The sequence below is a fragment of the Silurus meridionalis genome, chromosome 20, assembly GCF_014805685.1.
Source record: "Silurus meridionalis isolate SWU-2019-XX chromosome 20, ASM1480568v1, whole genome shotgun sequence".
Lineage (NCBI taxonomy): Eukaryota > Metazoa > Chordata > Actinopteri > Siluriformes > Siluridae > Silurus > Silurus meridionalis.
The window spans coordinates 11,099,964-11,121,481 of NC_060903.1; the positions used below are offsets into that span (position 1 = coordinate 11,099,964).

At 37.8% G+C, this 21,518-nt stretch overlaps 1 protein-coding gene across 1 annotated transcript in view; it reads left to right on the forward strand.

Annotated features, from left to right (window-relative positions):
• LOC124402706 (integrin beta-1-like) overlaps window positions 1–21,518 on the forward strand; it is a 63,642-nt gene that overhangs the window by 1,302 nt on the left and 40,822 nt on the right. Inside the window, exon 2 of the mRNA XM_046875872.1 lies at window positions 9,337–9,403. Coding sequence (XP_046731828.1) covers window positions 9,337–9,403 — 67 coding nt within the window. The remainder of the gene's footprint in view (window positions 1–9,336; window positions 9,404–21,518) is intronic.

Sequence of the window (21,518 nt, forward strand, 5' to 3'; positions counted from 1 at the left end):
GTGCCCATGCTCAGCAGTTGTTTCTTTGCTTATGTGTGGTAGACAAATGCAATAAAAATATAATTGAAGCTAATGGGCTTGATTACAAAAAATCAATAAATATATACATACAGTTTAGAAAAAGAGACTACTGCAAAATCAGTTTGTTTTTCTTACAGGTGCATGTATTCGTTAGATGAACAGGTTATTATTATTTTTTTTTTTTGTGTGTGTGAACTGCTGACTATTTCTCCTAAATTCAACACATAACTTGTTAGAGTGTATATTTAAAGGAAATGATAACCCAAGATCATGCAGTATTTGCAGAGCTTTAAAAACTGAAATAAAACAAAATGCAAATAATTTTGAAAAAAAAAAAAAATAGTTGTGTTGGCTAAATAACCAGCCAAAGACCAAAGAAACCAGTATTTGGTGAAATAACTTCAATTTGCAATTACAGCTTTAGTGCATTTTGGCATGCTCTCTACCAGTTTTTCCCATTGCTGTTGGGTAAAATTATACCACTCTTTTTGTCAGCTTTGATTGATAATTTGACCATCCATCTTCCTCTTGATTACATTCCAGATGTTTTCAATAGGGTTTAAATCTTGATATTAGGCTGGCTATGACAGGGTCTTGATCTGTTGATCCTCCATCCAGACTCTGATCTGGCATGGTGCATTGTCCTGTTGGATAATTCAATCCTCCAAGTTGGGGGAACATTGTCTTGGCAAAAGGAAGCAAATGTTATTTTAGAACAATCCTGTGCTTGGCTTGATTCATGTCCCCTTCACAAAGACAAACCTGTCTAATTCCAGCCTTGCTGAAGCACCCCCAGATCATCACTGACCCTCCTCCTTATTTTACAGTTGGTGCAAGACACTGTGGGTTGTAGGCCTCTCCAAGTTTTCATTTAACCATAACATGTCTGAGTGTCAGGCAAAGCTGAAAATTGGACGCCTCAGAAAAGATTTCCTTACTCTAGTCCACTACACCCCAATACCTGTGCTTTTATTTTATTTTATTTTTTTGCCTTTTTGCAAATTTTAGCCTGGCTCTCCTTTGCTTTTTTTACTGATTGCCATTCGAATAAGTTTGCGGTCATCTCGCTTGTTACTGGCCGAATTTAGGCCTCTCCCAGGCTGTAGCTTTGTTGTTGCTAGTGTCTGTTGCTTGATCTTGTATTTGTAAACTGCCGTCTTTGAAATATAAAGGATAGAAGCAACTTGACGCTCACTGAATCCTTGTGCCAGTAAAGCTAGGATTAAGCCTTTTTTTTTTTTTTTTTTTCCCCCCCACTGTCACTGTTTTTGGCATGCTCATTTATTTTTACATTTTTAATTACCTTTTAAAAGACTTTTAGCACTTTTTTACCATCCAATTAGTCACAATGCAAGAGAAATGTTTATTAAATATTTTTTCTTCTCTTCTACTGTTCTCCATTAAATAGGATTGGATTCAGGTGATCAACAAATCAGTACCATCATTAAGCAGAATGAGGTTTGCTTGAGTAGAAATTAAAAAGACTGGCATGGGATGCCATTTTAAGAGTAAATTGCAATGGTCTAATTTTTTTTTTTTTTTGAGAGAGAGAGAGAGAGAGAGAGAGGTATATACGCACACACACACATTGGTGTACAAATGCATATGCATTCACTGAAAACCACAACAGTGACAAAAATGTAATTGTTTACTGCAGCAGTTAAACATGCTCCTGAGGTTCCAGTGACCACTGTTCCTGCCTCTTCCCTCCTCGGATCTTCCCACTTTGTCCAGGCCTGCCGCTGTGTGTGTGTGTGTGTGTGTGTGTGTGTGTATATATATATGTGTATATATATGTATGTGTGTTTATAAATATATATATTTATTTATTTATTGGCGTAAAAAACGTGCCAAATCAAACATGCGGATGGTCCGCTGTGGCGACCCGTAATGGGAGAAGCCGAAAGAAAGTTATTTTTTTATATATATATATATAATATATATAATATATAAAAAATAACTTTCTTTCGGCTTCTCCCATTACGGGTCGCCACAGCGGACCTGGCACATGTTTTTTACGCTGGATGCCCTTCCTAACGCAACCCTCCCCATTTATCCGGGCTTGGGACCGGCAATAAGGCTTGTGCAACCCTAATAGCTGGGGTTGGTTCCCTGACTGGTGATCGAACCCGGGCCGCAGCGGTGAGAGTGCCGCATCCTAACCACTGCACCACCAGGGAACCATATATATGGTTATTTTATTTTTCTTTTCCCCATATCACACTGTTGAGCGCTATATAAGCATTTAAGCTACAGCACCATCTATGGACTAATTGAAATTTAGTAGTACAGTCGAACCCACTTATCTCAACCTCGGTTAACTTGCCAACCCTATAAAGTCGACGTTTTTGAAGTGGAACCGCCAAATTCTTGCTTTGTCTTAGCATTTTTCTCATCGGTTATGTCGATTCTTTTATGTCGCCTAACCCTAATATCTCAAGCACAAGGGGGCAAATTTGCCACTTAACGTCGGTTATCTCGATTGGCACTGTGCAGCCGCAGAAGAACTCGTGGAAGGGGCTGAAAAATCAAGCCTTACAGATGCTACAGGTGTAGGATACTTTTCAGAGCTGTGTGTCAGAGTGAAATGACTCGAGAATTTAATTTTGACACTGGTTAGCTTTTTGTAAAAACTAACTACACCCCGCACGTTTTTTGATTTTTTGAGCGATCTTTGTGTTTATAATGTTGGAGAATATAATAAAGGTTTGTATCGAGAATCGACGGTGGTTTGTATTGTATACTGGTAAATCTCTGCTGTTAGCTGGTGCACATGTGCCTTTTGTTGTTAAATGTTATGCGATGAACGGGAGGCGAAAGCCAAAGTGAAAGCAAAACAGTTTATTGCAACACAGGGCAAAGCCAAACACAAACACTCGCCTTGAAAGTGAATATTCCGGTGGTGCGCTCTGGGATATATATATATAATCCACGGGTGTGGTGCTGAACAGCACACGGGAGATTGTGGGATGAGCAGCAAAAGCATAGAATTAACAAAGGCAGGATCGGGTAAATCGGGGATGCGCTTTGGGAAGAAAAGCGCAGCCGTTGAGAGAGTGCGGAGTCCGAGTGGGAAGGCACGTACCAGGATACGCATGACCGATAACGACGACCGCCGTGAACCAACATATACCAACAATAACGGACGGTGAGAGTGTGGAGGTGAGGGGTTTAAATAGGAGCTGGTGATGAGTGCTAAATGTGCGTGATTGAAGCCGGGAGCTTCAGAGAAAGCGGAGGTGTGACAGCCACCGAATGGGGTGTGGCAGGTGGTTTCCTGACAGTTAACAAACATGTAAATTTTTATAGCATGCCTTCATCAAACAAATCACTGTTGTGTAAAAAAACCTTCTAAAATTACGTGCATGTACATTCTCATTTAATAACGCACATCATGTACATAAAGAAATTTCAAGCACGTTAATGTATTGCTCTTATATTGGTTTTCGTTTATCTCGATCATCGGTTATCTCGACACTTTTTGGCATCCCCTAGGCCCTCAACATAACCGGGTTCCACTGTAGTTCTGTCTAGACAATGATAAAGGAGTTTTAGAAACTGAACAGTAACAGAAAGTATGTTAGGCTAAGGTAATTGAACCACATAGAAAAAATAAGCATAAAGACTGATTTAGTTTTTTCACTACTGTTTTATAGATATAAATAAGAAATAACTAATTATATTTTAATGTGAAGCATGGAGATGTTTAGGCGAGATGGCAGTGGAGTTTTTAACCAGGTTGTTCAAATAAATTTTGGAAGTTGAGTGGACGCCTGAGGATTGGAGGAGGAGTGAGCTGGTACCGATCTTTAAGAATAAGGGAGATGTGCAGACCTGCAGTAACTACAGGGGAATTACGTTGATCAGTTACACCATGAAGTTATAGGAAAGAGTAGTGGAAGCCAGGATGAGAGATGATGTGATCATCTGTGAGCAACAGTATGGTTTTATGCGGAGGAAGAGCACCACAGACTCATAATTTGCTTTAAGAATGTATAGAGAAGGCCAAAGAGGAAGTGTAAGACAGGGTGCTAAAAGAGGAGTTGTGGTATTGTATGAGGAAGTCAGGTGTGTCAGTGAAGTATGTGAGGGTGGTGCAGGACATGTATGAGGACAGTGTGACAGCAGGGTAGTGTGCAGTAGGAACGACAGACTGGTTCAAGGTGGAGGTTGGACTCCTTGGACTATGATGTATTACTATGAGGGCAGTGGAGTGGTGCAGTTGCAGGGAGAAGAGGTGGAGCTGTTAACAGTGCAAAGTAATGGTGATTGTGTTAGAGTAATGAAGAAAAGAGTGCAGGCAGGGTGGAGTGGGTGGAGAAGAATGGCAGGAGTGATTTGTGATCGAAGGGTATCTGCGAGAGTGAAAGAGAAAGTTTATAGGACTGTGGTCAGACCTGCGATTTTGTATGGTTTAGAAACGGTGGCATTAGCTAAAAGACAGGAGGTGAAGCTGGAGGTAGCAGAGCTGAAGATGCTGAGGTTTTCCTTGGGAGTGATAAGGATGGACAGGATTAGAAATGAGTTTATTTGTGACTGCGCATGTAGGGCGTTTTGGTGACAAGGTGAGGGAGGCGAGATTGAGATGGTTTGGACATGTGCAGAATAGGAAAATGGGGTATATCGGTAGGAGAATGCTGAGGATGGAGCCACCAGAAAGGAGGAAAAGAGGAAGGCCAAGGAGGAGGTTTATGAATGTGGTGAGGGAAGACATGCAGGAAGTTGGTTTGAAAGAGGCAGATGTAGAATCGGACTCTTCCTCATTAGTGATTGGCATGGTATGGCAAAATGTCACTAAGCATATATGATTATTGAGAATTTATCACTGCTTAAATCTCTCTTTATTTGTCTATTGGTTCATCCACCCCTTGATTGTTAAAGACATGCGTTTCGCAACTGTGTGTCTGTGTTTTCAAAAGGACACAGACAGTCTTTAATTAAGGAAATGGTTTAGCAGTTCTGGGGGAGGGTGTAATGGAGTGTAGATGAAGACCAGAAGTTTGTTTGTCAGTTTTGCCATTTAGAGAACATCCCACGAACACCCTTTCTGGCCAATACAGCAGGGAAGAATGTAGTCTGTGTTTAGTCACTCCTAAGCATAAATAATTCCATTGCTGTTTTAAGTAACTACAATTGCTCTGCTTTTGGGCACTTATTTTTAATGCACAAGGGGAAGAAACTTTTGTGTGAAATTTGTGAAAGAAAATCATAAGCATTTTAGGGGAGATATCATCTGGAGTGTATGTAGTGGGGGTAGAGGAGTGACCTAGGAGGACTGTAGAAGCCTTCAGGCCTAAGAGAGCAGCCTTAACTGCCTAACCAAATATGGGCAAGTATGCATGTCACTTACCAACTCTAGCGCTCGCTCTTCCTCTTTCTTTATTTTTGCTACTCCTTTTCCTGTGTTAGGGTTGACTCATTGCAAGTGGAATGTTGCACCATTACAAATGGTTCTTTCTCCAAAAATAGATTTCAAATTACATGCACATCACAATAGCTAACAATGGTTTAAGCATGTCACAAATACAATACCAAATCTCTTTGTAAATTGTAAACTGAGTTACCCCCCAATATCCCCTTTTTCAATGTCTTATTTTTGCATGTCATACCAAATGGTTTCAGATTTCCATTGGAAACAGAAAACGTTGGTTTTAAATAATAATATGAATTAATGTATTTATAAATTTATACCTAATCAATAAAAAAAAGTATTTTATCCCCAAAACATTCACCATGTGCCACCTATTAACAACACCCTTTCTTTGCAAAGGAGCTGTTATTCACAGAAAGTGTTCATGTAAGGTCCTGCCATGACATGCCAGTGCTGTTCAAGTTAGGACTTGGCCACTCCAATGTTCTGAATTCATGTTCTAAAGCATTAAAGCACCCACAATCATACTAGGACCAGCCTGTTTAACTGCATGATATTATCTTGTGAGGAGTTGCTTTATTCTTTGTCCTGTAGTTTCTTACACTTGCTGTTTTATCCCCATTCCTCCATTTTTCATTCTGCAGCATCTTTTTTATTTACCTTTCCAAAGCACTCCAGAGTTTAGCGGGTGGTGCGTCAAGAGATAATGGTCTGTGGGGAAACGTAGTGCTCCGTAGTTAAATAGACTAAAAGAAGCCTCTATGCATTTTTGTGTTTGAGTTACTCGGGGGATCATTTCAGCCCTAGTAAAATTTAATTTGCAATTCAGCACATGTGAAACGGTTTATCTGGCTGTTAAAAAAAAAAAAACAAGCATTGCATATCCCACTTGCTGTACAATGTTGAGCTATATTAGCTTTAAGAAAATGTGCATGGTGTTAAGGTGCATGAAAGGAAATATAATAGAATAAAATAAGAAGTCACACAAACTAGGTAAATTACTCCTGGTAGAATAACTAAGTGATTTGGAATATTACCTACCATAATTTCCGGACTATTAAGCGCACCCAAATATAAGCCGCACCCACTGAATTTGACAAAGATTTTTATTTTGAACATAATTATGCAACACCTGTCTATAAGCCGCAAGTGTCTACATTGAAACTAATGAACTTTACACAGACTTTACAAAAGACAGTGCCTGTTACATGGCTTGTATCTAAACAGTAGCCTACCAAGAAAGTCATTGTTCACTGTCTTCCTCCTTCCTTTCACAACAATTTCTCGAGAGAAACTTCACCCGTGTTCTGAGCTGAAGTGTTCTGAGCTGCATATTCATGATGTGGTGCGGCCCGATTCAGTGGGAGCGCATCTGATTTAATATAAAGCGTTTCATTGGTTCACTTCAACCCGTTCTGCAATTTCATTGGTCTAATGTTATGGGGCTCACTTTTTTGGCTTGAAGTTTGTGAAACCGGGAAAACCCATAAATTAGCCGCTTCATTGTTTAAGCTGTGGGGTTCAAAGCGTGGGAAAAAAGTAGCGGCTTATAGTCCGAAAATACGGTAACCGTAATTACATCAGGTATGAAAATCTTATATTCATGTAAAGATTTTTAGGGCTGCAACTAACGATTAATTTGATAGATTTATCGGACGATTATTTATTTAAAAAATTTTTTTTGAGTTCTTAAAATTATTACCTTTTTTTAATTAGATGTTTTGCATAATATATAACTATATAATACCCTAATGGTATGTGTATAAAAGTGTACTAAAATATGTAAAAGCCACATTAAGTTTAACTGTCAAAAGCTTTTTTTTTTTAATTTATTTTTTATGTATAATATAAACAGAAACAACCCAGCATGGGTGAATTTAAAAAAAAAAAAAAAAAAAAAAATCCCCATGCACTCAACAAGCAGCGACTATAAGCTTTAAAATGTCACAATTAATGTTTTTTGTTTTTTTTATAAAGTACACTTTTATACAAACACCATGAATTAGGGTTCTATATAGTTATAATAAGCAAACACGGTGAGGGAGGCAAGATTGACATGGTCTGGACATGTGCAGAGGAGGGACATGAGTTATATCAGTAGAAGAATGCTGAGTATGGAGCCACCAGGAAGAAGGAAAAAGAGGAAGACCAAGGAGGCTTTTTATGGATGTGGTGAGGGAAGACATGCAGGTAGTTTGGTTGAAAGAAGCAGATGTAGAGGACAGAGGGGTGTGGAGACGGATGATCCGCTGTGGCGACCCCTAGTGGGAGAAGCCAAAAGAAGAAGAGTCATAATAAGCAAAACAGCTCATTTAAAAAAAGAAAAAGAATTATCAGATTAATCAAAATAAACAATCGCCTGATCAATAGAACTGTGCAGCTCTGGTTTGCACAGTTTTAATTTAACTTATTACTGTCGTGAGCGAGGGGATTACGCAACTTGATGCTCGCTAGTCACGCCAGAACAGATCCAGTGTGACTGTCCCGAAGTTAGCAAACAGTTTACACATTAGCACTTTATTAAACTATACCATTTTCACATGCTGAGGATTATACAGTTTCTGCTCACCGTGCCGATGTTTCTTCTTCATCCGTGACGTGTGTTTTCTCAGGAATCGTTGTGGTACTCCACCATTTCGCAAGCGGCTGTGTTATTCTTCAGTCATACTAACTCGTAACTTGAGCAGCCCAACTAATCGATAACTGCATTCTTTGACAACAAATATTATTTATTTTTCCGATTAGTTGTTGCAGCCCTAAAAATTTTATCACAAGAAAACACTTCTATTAAGTTTTAAAATTGAATTGAAGCTATATATATATATATATATATATATATATATATATATATATATATATATATATATATATATACACAAAATTTTATTTTTCTAATTTAAGATTAAGATTGGCTTCTTTTCAACAAGATTTTTTCAGAAATTGTTTTTATATGCAGCAACAAAGTGATGTGTGTGCCATCTGCACTCCATTTGGGGAAAAATGTACCATTGTTTTAAATCACTTTTGGTTTGATAGTTGCAGCACTGCCCCTAGTGGACTAGCACAAATTGCATGCATCTACTTAGGGTATTCAGTATGATGGTATCACATACGCAGTCGCAAGTGTTGATTAGCAGTGCTCAAATTATAGTTCTTTCATCTAGGGCAGGGGTCGGTAACCCACGGCTCTTCAGCCCCCCTGCTGTTGTTTATTTTTTGTTACACAGTGGACAGTGTTTCAAAAAGGAACAATTCTTATCTTGGCATTTAAGGTAACAGATGTAATCCTGAAAATAAACCTTTAATATGTTGTCGATCAAACCATACGTCACTTACTTACCACGAGTAGCTGATATTGGGGTCCAGACCCCTACTCTAGTAAGCTAACTATGGATAAATCTAAAAAAGAAAAATCTTGAATGAAAAGTGTGTTATGTTGAGAATTTCCCAGCAGGAGATAAATTAAAAATAATTATCTCAGAACTTTCAGAAAGCAGAGCAGAACAAATTTGACTTTATACAGAAGATACAGTCTCTAAACTTGAGTTGTTAGTTTTGCTGGAAAGGCGTATTATATGAAAGAATCGTTCATTAAAATATCGGAGCATTCATTTCCAGCATGACTCTCCCATTGCCAAGCTACTCTCCCATGTCTTGGTAAGGACAAAAAGGTATTTTGTTATAATTTGCTAACATCCAGAAATTCCCTCTAATGGCAATCTAGGTGGTATCTAGGCAACTACCTAACATTTGCACAAAACAACACATTGTATTATTAATTTATAGTTTAAATGTTTTGCTGTTTAAGGCAAATTTTATTTGCTGGGAGAGGGGCGATAATGGCTCTTTTTGTTTGATCACAAAGGTTACTGACCCCTGTATTATACATGCTGGGTATAATGCTCCTGGACCATTTCTAATGATTGTTTTTGCATTTGTTGTAGATGAAGGTAAATGTGGTGTTGGTAGCTGTATTGCTGGGGTTCTTCTCCTTCTGTTCAGCTCAACTAGGTAAGGTCATACACCACACATGCACACTTCTATGTCTGTCAGCAGGGCAGTATATCCTACCATACTTTCATGTATATTAGGCCAAGTGTACTACATGCACACATGCATGGTTATTTGTCATTATAATCAAAATATGTAATGTGACCAACATCAACCTGGAATACACTGCATTGGGCAATGAAATTGTTTAATTTCTGGTTTTTAGAACAACTTATTTAGGAGTATTATTTGTAAATGTATTATAATTTTTTTATAGTTTCCCTAATTTATTTGGTTCATATGCATACATTTTTGTTAGTTTGCACTCTCTCTTCAGGTCATGATGAAACATTTTATTGTGGTGTGTGAGCCAGTCAACAGGGGAGATTAGTGAAAATATTTTAAGTTTGATGTGGTTTAAAAAAAAATGTTGGACAGTGAAACAATATTGGAAGAACCTGGAAGAATAGTGGTATACATTCTGCTTTTGTTAAAAATGTTTTGGAATAAATCTTGAATGGGATCAGAAATAATTTAAATGCTTTGTGGAATTAAATTAGGGCTGCAACAACTACCGTAATTTCTGGACTATAAAGCACACCCATATATTAACCACACCCACTGAATTTTGCTAATATTTTTATTTTGAACATAAATAAGCCGCACCTGTCTATAAGCCTTCTACACTGAAACTAATGAACTTTACACAGGCTTTAACGAAAGACACGTTACACACGGTGTAACGGGTGAAATAGGTTGCGCTTCCTTTAGGAGCGTAGCGGTATTTTAGGAATAGCCTGGCACTGCATTTTTTCTGGTATTACTGCGTGTGTGCAAGTCGAGGATTATGTCCTTATTATTTTCTGATGCTCATTACTAAATTTCTTTGACTAACCCATAACGCTGTTGCCAAAAAAAATAAAAAAGCATGAGTTTTGGAAAGCTGTCTGTGCTTATATGATTTCTGTTGCAACTGGAGTTAGCGAGCTCTCCCTTCACCCAGACTCAACGCGTTACAACGGCTTGTAACGGTTTCCTTGTCATTGTTCACTGTCTTCCTCCTTCCTTTCACAACTATTTCTCTTGGGAGTTTCTTTTGGCATCATCGTGCGTTTGAAAAAAACGTTTTTTCTCCTGATGCCGTGCAGCTCAGAACACAGATGAGGTGTGTTCTTTTTCATTGGTATAATGTTATGTCTCTCAGTTTTTTGGCTTGAAGTTTGTGAAACCAGGAAAAACCCAGGAAAAATTCATAAATAAGCCGCTTCGTTGTTTAAGCCGCAGGGTTCAAAACGTGGGGGGAAAAAGTAGTGGCTTATAGTCCGGAAAATATGGTAATCTGTAAAATAACAATTATAATTGATTAAAATCGATGATAATTGATAATGAAATTTGTTGCAAAATCCCCCAAAATGGCAAACCTGTCAAATCTGTGCCAGTGCTACGATATCCCATTGTTCTCAGGTGTTCATTTTTTGCAATAGATTAAATAAAAAGGGATGAGAGTAACCATGACTAACTATACATCATTCTAAAGGTCTAAGCCTCAAGCAGCGATTTCAGATCACTGTTTTTCAATGAAAAACATATAATGAATATATTTGCTGAATGTGTGTAGGCAGTACACACAAACATGCATAAAAAATGTACTACTTACATTATTATTGTAATAACACAAACACATCCATTGCTGCTAATCCCTGGTTTATTAGGAAAGATAAGGCTCCACTGAAAAATATGCCATAAAGATATTTTTGCTCCAACTAAATCCAATAGTGTTGTAATTTAGATGGTTATTCTTTTGTTTGTCACAGAACTTCGGATGGTGTTTGTGTGTATGTTTTCGACTAACTTTAGCATAAAAAATGCCGTTTTGCTGGTAAAAAAGCAAATGTGGATGTAGAATAAAGTGTTAAAAAAACAAATGAGCCCACACTAAAAAAAACACTAAAAGAGGCGGAATCTTGGGCTTCTATAGGCAGATGTCGTGATTTAAAAAAAAAATTTTTATTATTATTATGCATCACTTCTCATTTCTAACCTTTTATTTTCAGCCAGTAGCATTATGGAAACAAAATGATTTGATGGAAAATGTAGCCAATGAGTGCAGGATTCTAACATTATATGGGAGGATTTTATTCACCACGTGTGTGTGAATCTTAGTTTTGTTACTCTTTAGAAACTCTTACTGGTTGAAGCAGCACATGTGCACACAAGCTAGGAAGTGAATCCAGGTCTCAGTTTGGCAGCTTGTTTCCAGCTTGTGCTAACTAGGCATTGTATACAAAAAAAGGAAACGAGGAAAATTTTGGACAGTCCAAAAAGTTGTTTTATCGGGGAGATTTGCAAAAAAAAAAAAGCAGCGATATGGAAAATATTTTTGGGCCGGAGTAGCAACAGAGACAGAGTTCTGCATGGAGATGCTGGTTTTCATCTGTAAGTTACAATATCTCCCTTTAGTTTTATATGATGTTATAGGTTTTATTGCCCATTTTTATTTATTTTTTTTATAAGAGAAATGGTTGAAAAACAAGTGTGTGCGTGTGTATTGTTGGGATTGGAATGGCTGTACATCAATATGTATGGTCATGACTGTAAAACAAGAGCTTGTCTGGCTACCTGGCCATCAATATGAATGCCAAATTAATATCAATATCCCACATGTATTACAAAAGCCTTTAATGGTCAGCCATTCATTTATATGCAGTAGGGCTGTGCAATTAATCGCAATCGCAAAAAAATCGCGATTTAAGCACATGCGATTTCTAAACCGCTTAAGGCTGCGATTTTATGTATTAATTTATTTATATTTTTATTCAGAATACGTTCTTGTGCGCATGTTTTTAAGACGTTAACCAATCAGAGCTCACGCAGCGCACGATGAAGCTGAGCGGAAGAACCGAATCGGCGAGCCGGAGGAAAGTACATAAAATATGGATGCAGGTCAAAATAAAAATGATTTGGTGCCAAAGAGAAATTCAACGTCAGTCGTTTGTGAGTATTTTGGATTCAGGAGAGAGGATGTGTCACAGAGCAAGGTAATTTGCAAGACATGTGAAATGATTATTCTAATGAAACGGAGCAATACTACAAATCTGTTCCAACACTTAAAACAGCGCCATAAAAAACTGCATGATCAATGCATGTCGACAAAGTCCATCGAAACAAACAAAAGCACACATCAAAGCCAGCCCGAACAGATTGAACAAGTATCCATTGTTCAAGCATTTGCAAGCGCCATGTCTTATGAGAAAGGATCAAAACGGCACAAAGAAATTACCAACGCGGTCACCTATTATATATGATGCCTGCGCACATCTTCAGTAAAGACGGCTTCCGAAGACTAATACAAACACTCGACAAAAGATACCAGCTGCCATCTCGCACTCATTTCACACGAATTGCTATTCCCGAAATGTATGAGAAATGTAAGGCGGGCGTAGAATACGAGCTCAAGCAGGTGAAATACTACGCCACGACCACAGATATGGTGGACATGCTGGTTTTTCTTGCAAAAAAACCTTTAAGAGAGCAATCTGTTTTTTTGTTTTGATTTCTGTTTTATTTATTGTTATGACTGGAGTTGAGGTTAGTTCATCTTAATTTATTTCATGTCTGTTTTCAAGACAATTTATAACAGTTTTGTTTATCAAGCAGTTAGTACTACTGTACAGTTATTTCATTGTGAAATGTGTGCACTGAAAAACAGTTTTGAAGTTTATTTATTATGACTGGAATTTAGTTTAGTTAATCTTAATTTATTTTATGTTGTCTGTTTTAAAGACAATTTTACTATAGTTTTGTTTATTAAACTATTAATACTATGTTATTTTATTGTGAAATGTTTTGTTATGCACTTCTTGTGCACTGAATACATTTAGAAAAAGCATGTTTGAAAAAGTTTAAAAAAGCAAAAACAATTGCCAAAATCGCAATCGCAATATTCATTAAGAAAATCGCAATATGATTATTTTGTCCATATTGCACAGCCCTAATATGCAGACTGTATGAATGGCCACCTGAGTTCTGCAGGTGGCTCTCAAACAGGGGGAGAGAGAAAAGGATTAGACATAGTCTCAGAAGTGTTTGTAGGAATCTCACTTTTCATGATCTCTCCATCCAATTTAAAATATAAACTCATGAGACATGTTGCTTTCAAACCAAATTGCTCCAGGACTGATTTCATGTATTTATATATAAAATAAAATGTTCAATTCAGAATAATTTTTACGCTACTTCATCAATACCTTTCTATGACATATCTTTTTGCAATATCAACTTTAAATAATGAGAAATGTGGCTTTTTACCCATTACTTTTCTGGATGCTCCAGGACTGATTTCATGTATTTATATATGAAGAAAAGACACTGTTTAATTCAGGATTTCTTTTTTTTTTTTTTTTTTACGGTACTTCATAATCAATAACTTTCTATAAATTATCTTTTTGAGCAATATCAACTTTGAATAGTGAACAGTAAAGCTCAGTGTTTACTTTTTAAAGATGTTTAAATTGTGTAAGTAGCCCACTTTTATCAAGAAGTGTTAACATTTAAAATTAGGTAGGGCATTTTCAGCTGTGAGTCCCAAAATCTGTGCCAAAGGCTAACAGATTAAGCAAGTGAATCCAAACGTAGTCTTAAAGTTTTTAGAAAAAATTAATCTTAAATATCTTGTGTAACATTTTTTTATCCAATTGTATAACAAAACCAAGCTTTTGCATGAACATAACCACAGAAGTTGACATGGTGTGAAGAAAAGAAAAGAAAGGGGGGAGGAATTGTCACAAAATGCCGTTATCGATTAGCTGGGCTACTCAACTCACAGGTTAGTGTGACTGCAAGAAAACACAGCCACTTGCAGATCAACCAGCAGCAGGAAAAAGTTCAGTGTTCTTTGTGCAGTGTTCTTTGCTGCATTTAATATAAAATGCTAGCATGCCTTGGATGACTTTTGACGTAACCTGCAAGTTATGCAAAGCTGAGCTTGTGTGGCATGGAAGTACTACAGTGACACACGAGCGCATGAAAAGAAAACGCACTGGTGTCAAGGATGAAGGTGAAACATCAGTACGGTAAGCAAAAACTATAATCCTCATCATTTTGAAAATTATATAGTTTAATGAGGGGCTATTGTGTAAACTGTTAACTTCGGGACAGTCGCACTGGATCTGCTCTGGCTTTAATCGCGAGCATCAGGTTGCACAATCACCTCGCTCGTGATTGTGATGGATTAAATAAAATCCGTGTGAACAAACAGTAAATCTAAAAGCAGCAAATAACAGCAGCAGTAAATAATTACATTTTAAGTCACTGTTGTGGTTTTCAGCGAATGCTTATGCATTTGAACACTGATAGATCATTTTCGTTTTCCTTTTTTTTTTTTTTTTTTTTATTAATCAAGCCTGTTGGCTTGCTGGGTTTCTCTGTTATGTAATATATGTAATATATATATATATTCTAGATGCTTATATATATCAGTCAAACCCACTTATCTCGACCTCGGTTAACTCGCCAACCCTATTAAGTCGACGTTTTTGAAGTGGAACCACCAAATTCTCGCTTTGTCTTAGCATTTTTTAATCGGTTATGTTGGGTTTTTTTTTATGTCGCCGAACCCTAATATCTCGAGCACAAGGGGGGGCAAATTGGCCACTTAACGTCGGTTATGTCAGGAATCCCCCCGCCATGCCCCCTTTGGCAGCGGCATTCCCCAAAGCACCCTGCTTCTTCTCCTATGCGTGCCCCAAACCCAAAGTGTGTAAAGAAGTCAGTGAAAAGTGGAGTAGGAAGTGTCATGGTTTGGGGCATGTTTTCTGCAGCAGGAGTTGGGCCTCTTATACAGCTACATGGCAGAGTGAATGCAAATGTTTATCAGAACCTTCTTCAACAACATATGGTTCCTTTCCTGCCTTCATCACCCAATCAGCCCGCAGTGTTCATGCAGGACAACGCTCCATGTCACACAGCAAAACGGGTAAAGCAGTTCCTTGAAACTGAAAACATTGAAATAATGACATGGTCTGCCCAGAGTCCTGATCTCAACCCAATAAAGAACCTCTGGATAATCCTTGGCGACAAAGTTATGGCCAAGAAACCCACTACAGTCTGTGGAGGAGAGTGGACCAAAATCACACCAGAGCAGTGTGAGAGACTAGTGCTGTCCTGTGGCTGCAGATGAGCTGAAGTCATTCAGACAGTTAATGATCATTAAAAACAATACAAATGTTCATTTAAACAAATTTGCTTCACCTTCAATACTCAAATGCTTTTTTTTTTTTTTTTTTAAATCCAGCAAGAAATAACCCAGCATAAGTGAATTTGTTCAAAGGAGAAATCCCCTATGCACTCCTCAACTAGCAGCAACTGTAAGCTTTAATGTCATGTTTAAAGTCAAAATTAAATAGAGCTAAACTCAATATGTGGCCTTTGCATTTTGTAAAGTACACTTTTATACATAAATACCCTGAACCAGGGTTGTATATAGTTATAATAAGCAAAACATCTAATTTAAAAAATGTTTAAAAAAAAAAAAACCTAATGAATCGGGGAAAGAAAATATTTGTACGAATAATCGATTATCAAAATAATCATTAGACAAATCGAATCATATAGTAAAAAACACTGCCATGTACTAGTGAAAGTGTTTCCACATACACATTGTGATGAGATTATATCAGAGTAAAAATCTACGCGAACAGTAGTTACCGTAATTTCCGGACTATTAAGGGCCCCCAAATATAAGCCGCACCCACTGAATTTTACAAAGGTTTTTATTTTGAACATAAATACGCCGCAGGTGTCTACATTAAAACTAATGAACTTTACACAGGCTTTAACGAAAGACAGTGCCTGTTACACGACTTGTATCTAAACAGTAGCCTACGAAGAAAGTTATTGTACACTGTCTTCCTTCTTCCTTTCACAACAATTTCTCTCAAGAGTTTTTCTTTTGGCAACGTTGTGCGTTTAAAAATCACCATCGGTGGAAGCTTTTCTCCCGATGCCATGCAGCTCAGAACACAGGTGAGGTGGTTTTTTTTTGGGGGGAGCACATCCGATTGGATATAAAGAATTTCATTGGTTCACCTTAACTCGTTCGGCAGTTTCATTGGTCTAATGTAATGTGGCTCAGTTTTTTGGCTTGAAGTTTGTGAAACTGTGGAAAAACCCAGGAAAAATCCATAAATTAGCCGCTTCATTGTTTAAGCCACGCGGTTCAAAGAGTGGGGGGAAAAGTAGCAGTTTATAGTCCGGAAAATACGGTACTACTCTTTTGGGTTACTTCAGTGGGTCAAGTTCTTGACTAAACATTATACAGCAATAAAATATCAGGTGAGTGGCTGAATGAACTAAATGATTGGGTTATCTTGATGGATTTTTTCCACCTGATATCACAGGCATTTTCCAGAATAACAATGTCAAGATTAATTAGGCTCAGATTGTGAAAAAGTGGTTCTGACAGAAATTATTTTGATGCATAAATTTATCACTACAGAGACCTTAATTTTCATTTACAGTCTTCAGGATGTGCTGGAGAATTTTTTTAATGCTCTATTCTCTATAGAAAATTTCCAGGCACATTAAATTCTGATAATGTTTAACTCATTTTAAAAAAGGCCCATTGTGATTCGCATCTCAATGCATAGCCTACGATACTTTAAAAGACATAAGTCAACTACTGATGCTATATGAGTCACTTCTATTACGATGCAGTGCTATCCGATTTTGACTATATTCAACACAATGTGATTCAATGCAGTATGGAATTCTGCAGTGGAAAATTATGTTATGCAATTTATTATTGTACAGATGTTTGTTTTATTTTTGTTACATACAGCAGCTAATAAATTGACAAGAGTGCCTTCTGACTTCTGACCAACACATAGCCCTTTCACAAAAAGGCCTTTGAAATGCTTTAAATAAACCAGACATTATTTTCCTGTTCTGTTTCTAGTAACAGTTTTAACAGCTCACACATTTAACAGTGAAATAATTTAAGAATGCTCAGTACTGCAGCATTCCCCTTACTGTTAAGCATATTTTGTTGGACTGTACTGCTTATAATGACCACAGACAGTTGTTTTATGAGGCCAATTCGTTTAAAGAGCTATTTTACAAGGTTTCGTCAGAAAAGGTTTTAGAATTTGTCATGTATTAATGTAAAAAATTTCATTTTATTTGTCTATATTTATTTATTTGTGATTTTAGGATATTTTTGATCTTATAACCTGTTCTTGCCATGAAGATAGCCTCAGTAGTTGACATGTCAGTAAATTATAGTGTAACTAACTAACTAACTAAGAATGCTCAGGGATCAACAATGAATAAATGTTCCATTGTGCATAGTCTGTCGTGTGGAATTGATTTGCTTATAGAAAACATAATGTCGGTGAGAAAAATGTGATTTGCAGGGTATGCAAGGCGACTTTTGACAAGCGGTGGAAATTTCAAACCCGTTATATCATTTTAAATCAAAGCATCCAAATGAATATAGCCAGAGTCAATGTCTTCTTCTTTCGGCTTCTCCCTTTAGGGGTCACCACAGCGGATCATCCGTCTCCATACCCTCCTGTCCTCTACATCTGCCTCTTTCAACTCAACTACCTGCATGTCTTCCCTCACCACATCTATAAGCCTCCTCCTTGGTCTTCCTCTTTTCCTCCTTCCTGGTGGCTCTATCCTCAGCATTCTCCTACCAATATAACTTGTGTCCCTCCTCTGCACATGTCCAAAACATCTCGATCTCGCCTCCCTCGCTTTGTCTCTAAAACGTCCTACATGCGCTGTCCCTATAATAAACTCGTTTCTAATCCTGTCCATCCTCGTCACTCCCAATGAAAACCTCAACATCTTCAGCTCTGCTACCTCCAGCTCCACTTCCTGTCTTTTACTCAATGCCACTGTGTCTAAACCATACAGGTCTCACCACAGTCCTATAAATGTTCTTTCACTCTTGCAGATACCCTTCTATCACAATTCACTCCTGCGACTCCTCTCCACCCTGCCTGCACTCATTTCTTCACTTCTCTAACACACTCTCCATTACTTTGCACTGTTGACACCAGGTACCTGAACTCCTTCACCTATTCCACCTCTTTTCCCTGCAACTACACCACTCCACTGCCATCCCTCTCATTCACACACATGTACTCTTTTATTCCTACTGACTTTCATTCCCCTTTTCTCCAGCGCATATTTTCACCTCTCCAGGCTCTTCTCAACCTGCTCCTTACTCTCAACACAAATAACAGTATCATCCGCAAACATCATATTCCATGGAGACTCCTGTCTGACCTCGTCCGTCAACCTGTCAATCACCACTGCAAACAGGAAGAGGCTCAGAGCTGATCCTTGATGCAGTCAAACCTCCACCTTGAACCAGTCTGTCGTTCCTACTGCTCACTTCACTGCTGTCACACTGTCGTCATACATGTCCTGCACCACCCTCACATACTTCTCTGACACACCTGGCTTCCTCATACAATACCACAACTCCTCTCTTGGCACCCTGTCGTACACTTTCTCTAAATCCACAAACACACAGTGCAACTCCTTCTGACCTTCTCTATACTTCTCCTGTTCTTAAAAATCGGTACCAGCAAACTCCTTCTCCATTCCTCAAGCATCCTCTCACCTTCCAAAAACCTGTTAAACAATCTTGTTAAAAACTTATTTTTCACTGCCATCCCATCTCCTAACCATCTCCATGTTTCTACTGGTATGTCATCTGGTCCAACCAACTTTCCACTCTTCATCCTCTTAATCGCTGCTTCCTTCTTACTAATCCTATCCACTTCCTGCTTCACCAACTTCACACCACCCAACCTGCTCGCTCTCTCTCTCTCTCTCTCATTTTCCTCGTTCAAAAGCTCCCTTTTGTTTTTTGTTTTTTTTTATAATTCAACTTTCTTTATTGTTTAACACTCCAAACTTCAAATTACATCCACACGGCATTCAATAATCATCTTTGCTATTACACATTCAGCCACTAGTCACTATCAGTGGAATACAATTATGATCAATTACAATTATAAGCACATGGAAATTAAACAGTTGTTAATCAGTCCCACTAATTCAAACCATTTTTGTATGTTGCCAGAAATGATCTCACGTTTTCATGTCTCCCTCACTATGCAATCTCCCCAACATGCTCTCGCACGAAGCAATTTCAATCATCCCATCAATCCAATCTTTCAGGTCTGGGGTTTTGGGGTATTTCCAATTGTTTAAAATCATCCTGGCAGCTGTAATACAACCAATCTTAACTAGAGTAAACACATTCTTTGCTATGTTGGGTACCACCGATTTATCTCCCAGAAGGCATAGTCGTGGTTCCACAGGTATATTAGATCCCATCCACTCTTGCATTACTCCCAGAATTTTACACCAAAATGGGTGAACTAAGGAACATTCCCAAATCATATGCAAATAAAAACCCTATGTCTTCCTTACATTTCCAGCACAGATTATTTCCAGCTATACCCATTCTGTAAAGCCTGGTGTATAATAATATCTATGTACTACTTTGTAAGAATAAATCTCCCCTTAGCTTCCCTTATGTTCTTACCCACATTATATATGATGTACAGCCAATCGTTTTCATGGATATTTATCCCAAAGTCCTTTTGCCAAATTGTCCTCAGGTTCTCACAGGTATCTGCATTTACATTAAGCATTGATTTGTAACACACAGATGCAGTCTGAACTACATGTGGCAACTGAAGATGGGTATAAACAGGGTTATCACATGTATTAGATTTGCTCTTGACAGTGTCTAATCTGCAGATACTTCCAAAAATTTCCTTGACCCCCAATATTATATTTTCCCACCAATTGAGAGTATGACAAAAACTCAATTTTCATACAGATCACCAATTACAGTTACCCCTTTAAGATTCCATTGTTCCCAAAACACATTTGCTTTACCTATGCAAATTTCAGGATTCCTCCATAGTGATGCATACGACTGTCTATAATGTGATGTCTTCCACAGTTTATGAATTTTGTTCCAAACATGTCTTGAGTGCATTGTCACTGGATTTGAGTCCCATTTAGCTCCAGAGCATTGTGAAAGAACGTTAATGGGATGAAATGGCGAGGCCAGTTTCTGTTATATCTTGATCCAGTCCAACTCAGAATCTGTCTTGTCCCAATGCTGGCTAGCTTGGCCATTTTAAAAGAAAGATAATACAATCTTACATCAGGTAATCCAAGGCCCCCCTTGTCCCTTGGGAAAGTCAATTTACTCATTTTAATCCTCAGTCTTTTTCCATCCTATAAAAATTGATAGTTTTGTCATATCTTTTTAAAATAGGGTCTGGAATGTTTACAGGTATCATCATGGATATATAATTGAACTGTGGAGCAATAACCATCTTGACAACATTGACTTTACCCCACAAAGAGAGTTTCATATGTTTCCACTTGTCCACATTGTGCTTTATCTTTGACAGCACCGTCTCATAATTCAACATCATTATATCCTCCAAGTTCTGTCTTAGTTTAACCTCAAGGTATGTCATACCTTTTGGAATCCATTTAAAACCGAATTGGGTCACTGTATAGGAGTGACGTTCTAAATATTGGCATAGCCTCAGACTTCTCCCAATTTATTTTGTATCCTGACACTCTTGAATATAATTATATAACACTCATTAATCGAGGTAGAGATTTGAGAGGATCATGAGATGATAAAATATCATTCGCATATAACATCAACTTGTGCTACATCCCCTCCCCTACCCCCCCTTACTCCCATAATGTCTGCCCTGATCATAATGGCCAGAAGTTCCAAATCCAACGTGAATAATAATTGGGACAGTGGGCATCCCTGACGAGTAACTCTTGAAATTGTAAAAAATTAGGAAGTCACACCATTTGTCATCACTGCTGCTTTAGGATTCTTATATAATAAACTAATCCAGGACACATATATATATATATATATATATATATATATATATATATGACCAAACCAAAAATTCGACAGGGCTGTGGCCATAAATCCCTATCTTTCTTAGGTATCAGTGTTATGAATGCCTCCATGAAAGTACCAGGCAATTCTCCAGTCTCAAATGCCTCTATATAGACTTCTTTCAGAATTGGAGCCACTATATCAACATGCTTCCTATAATAT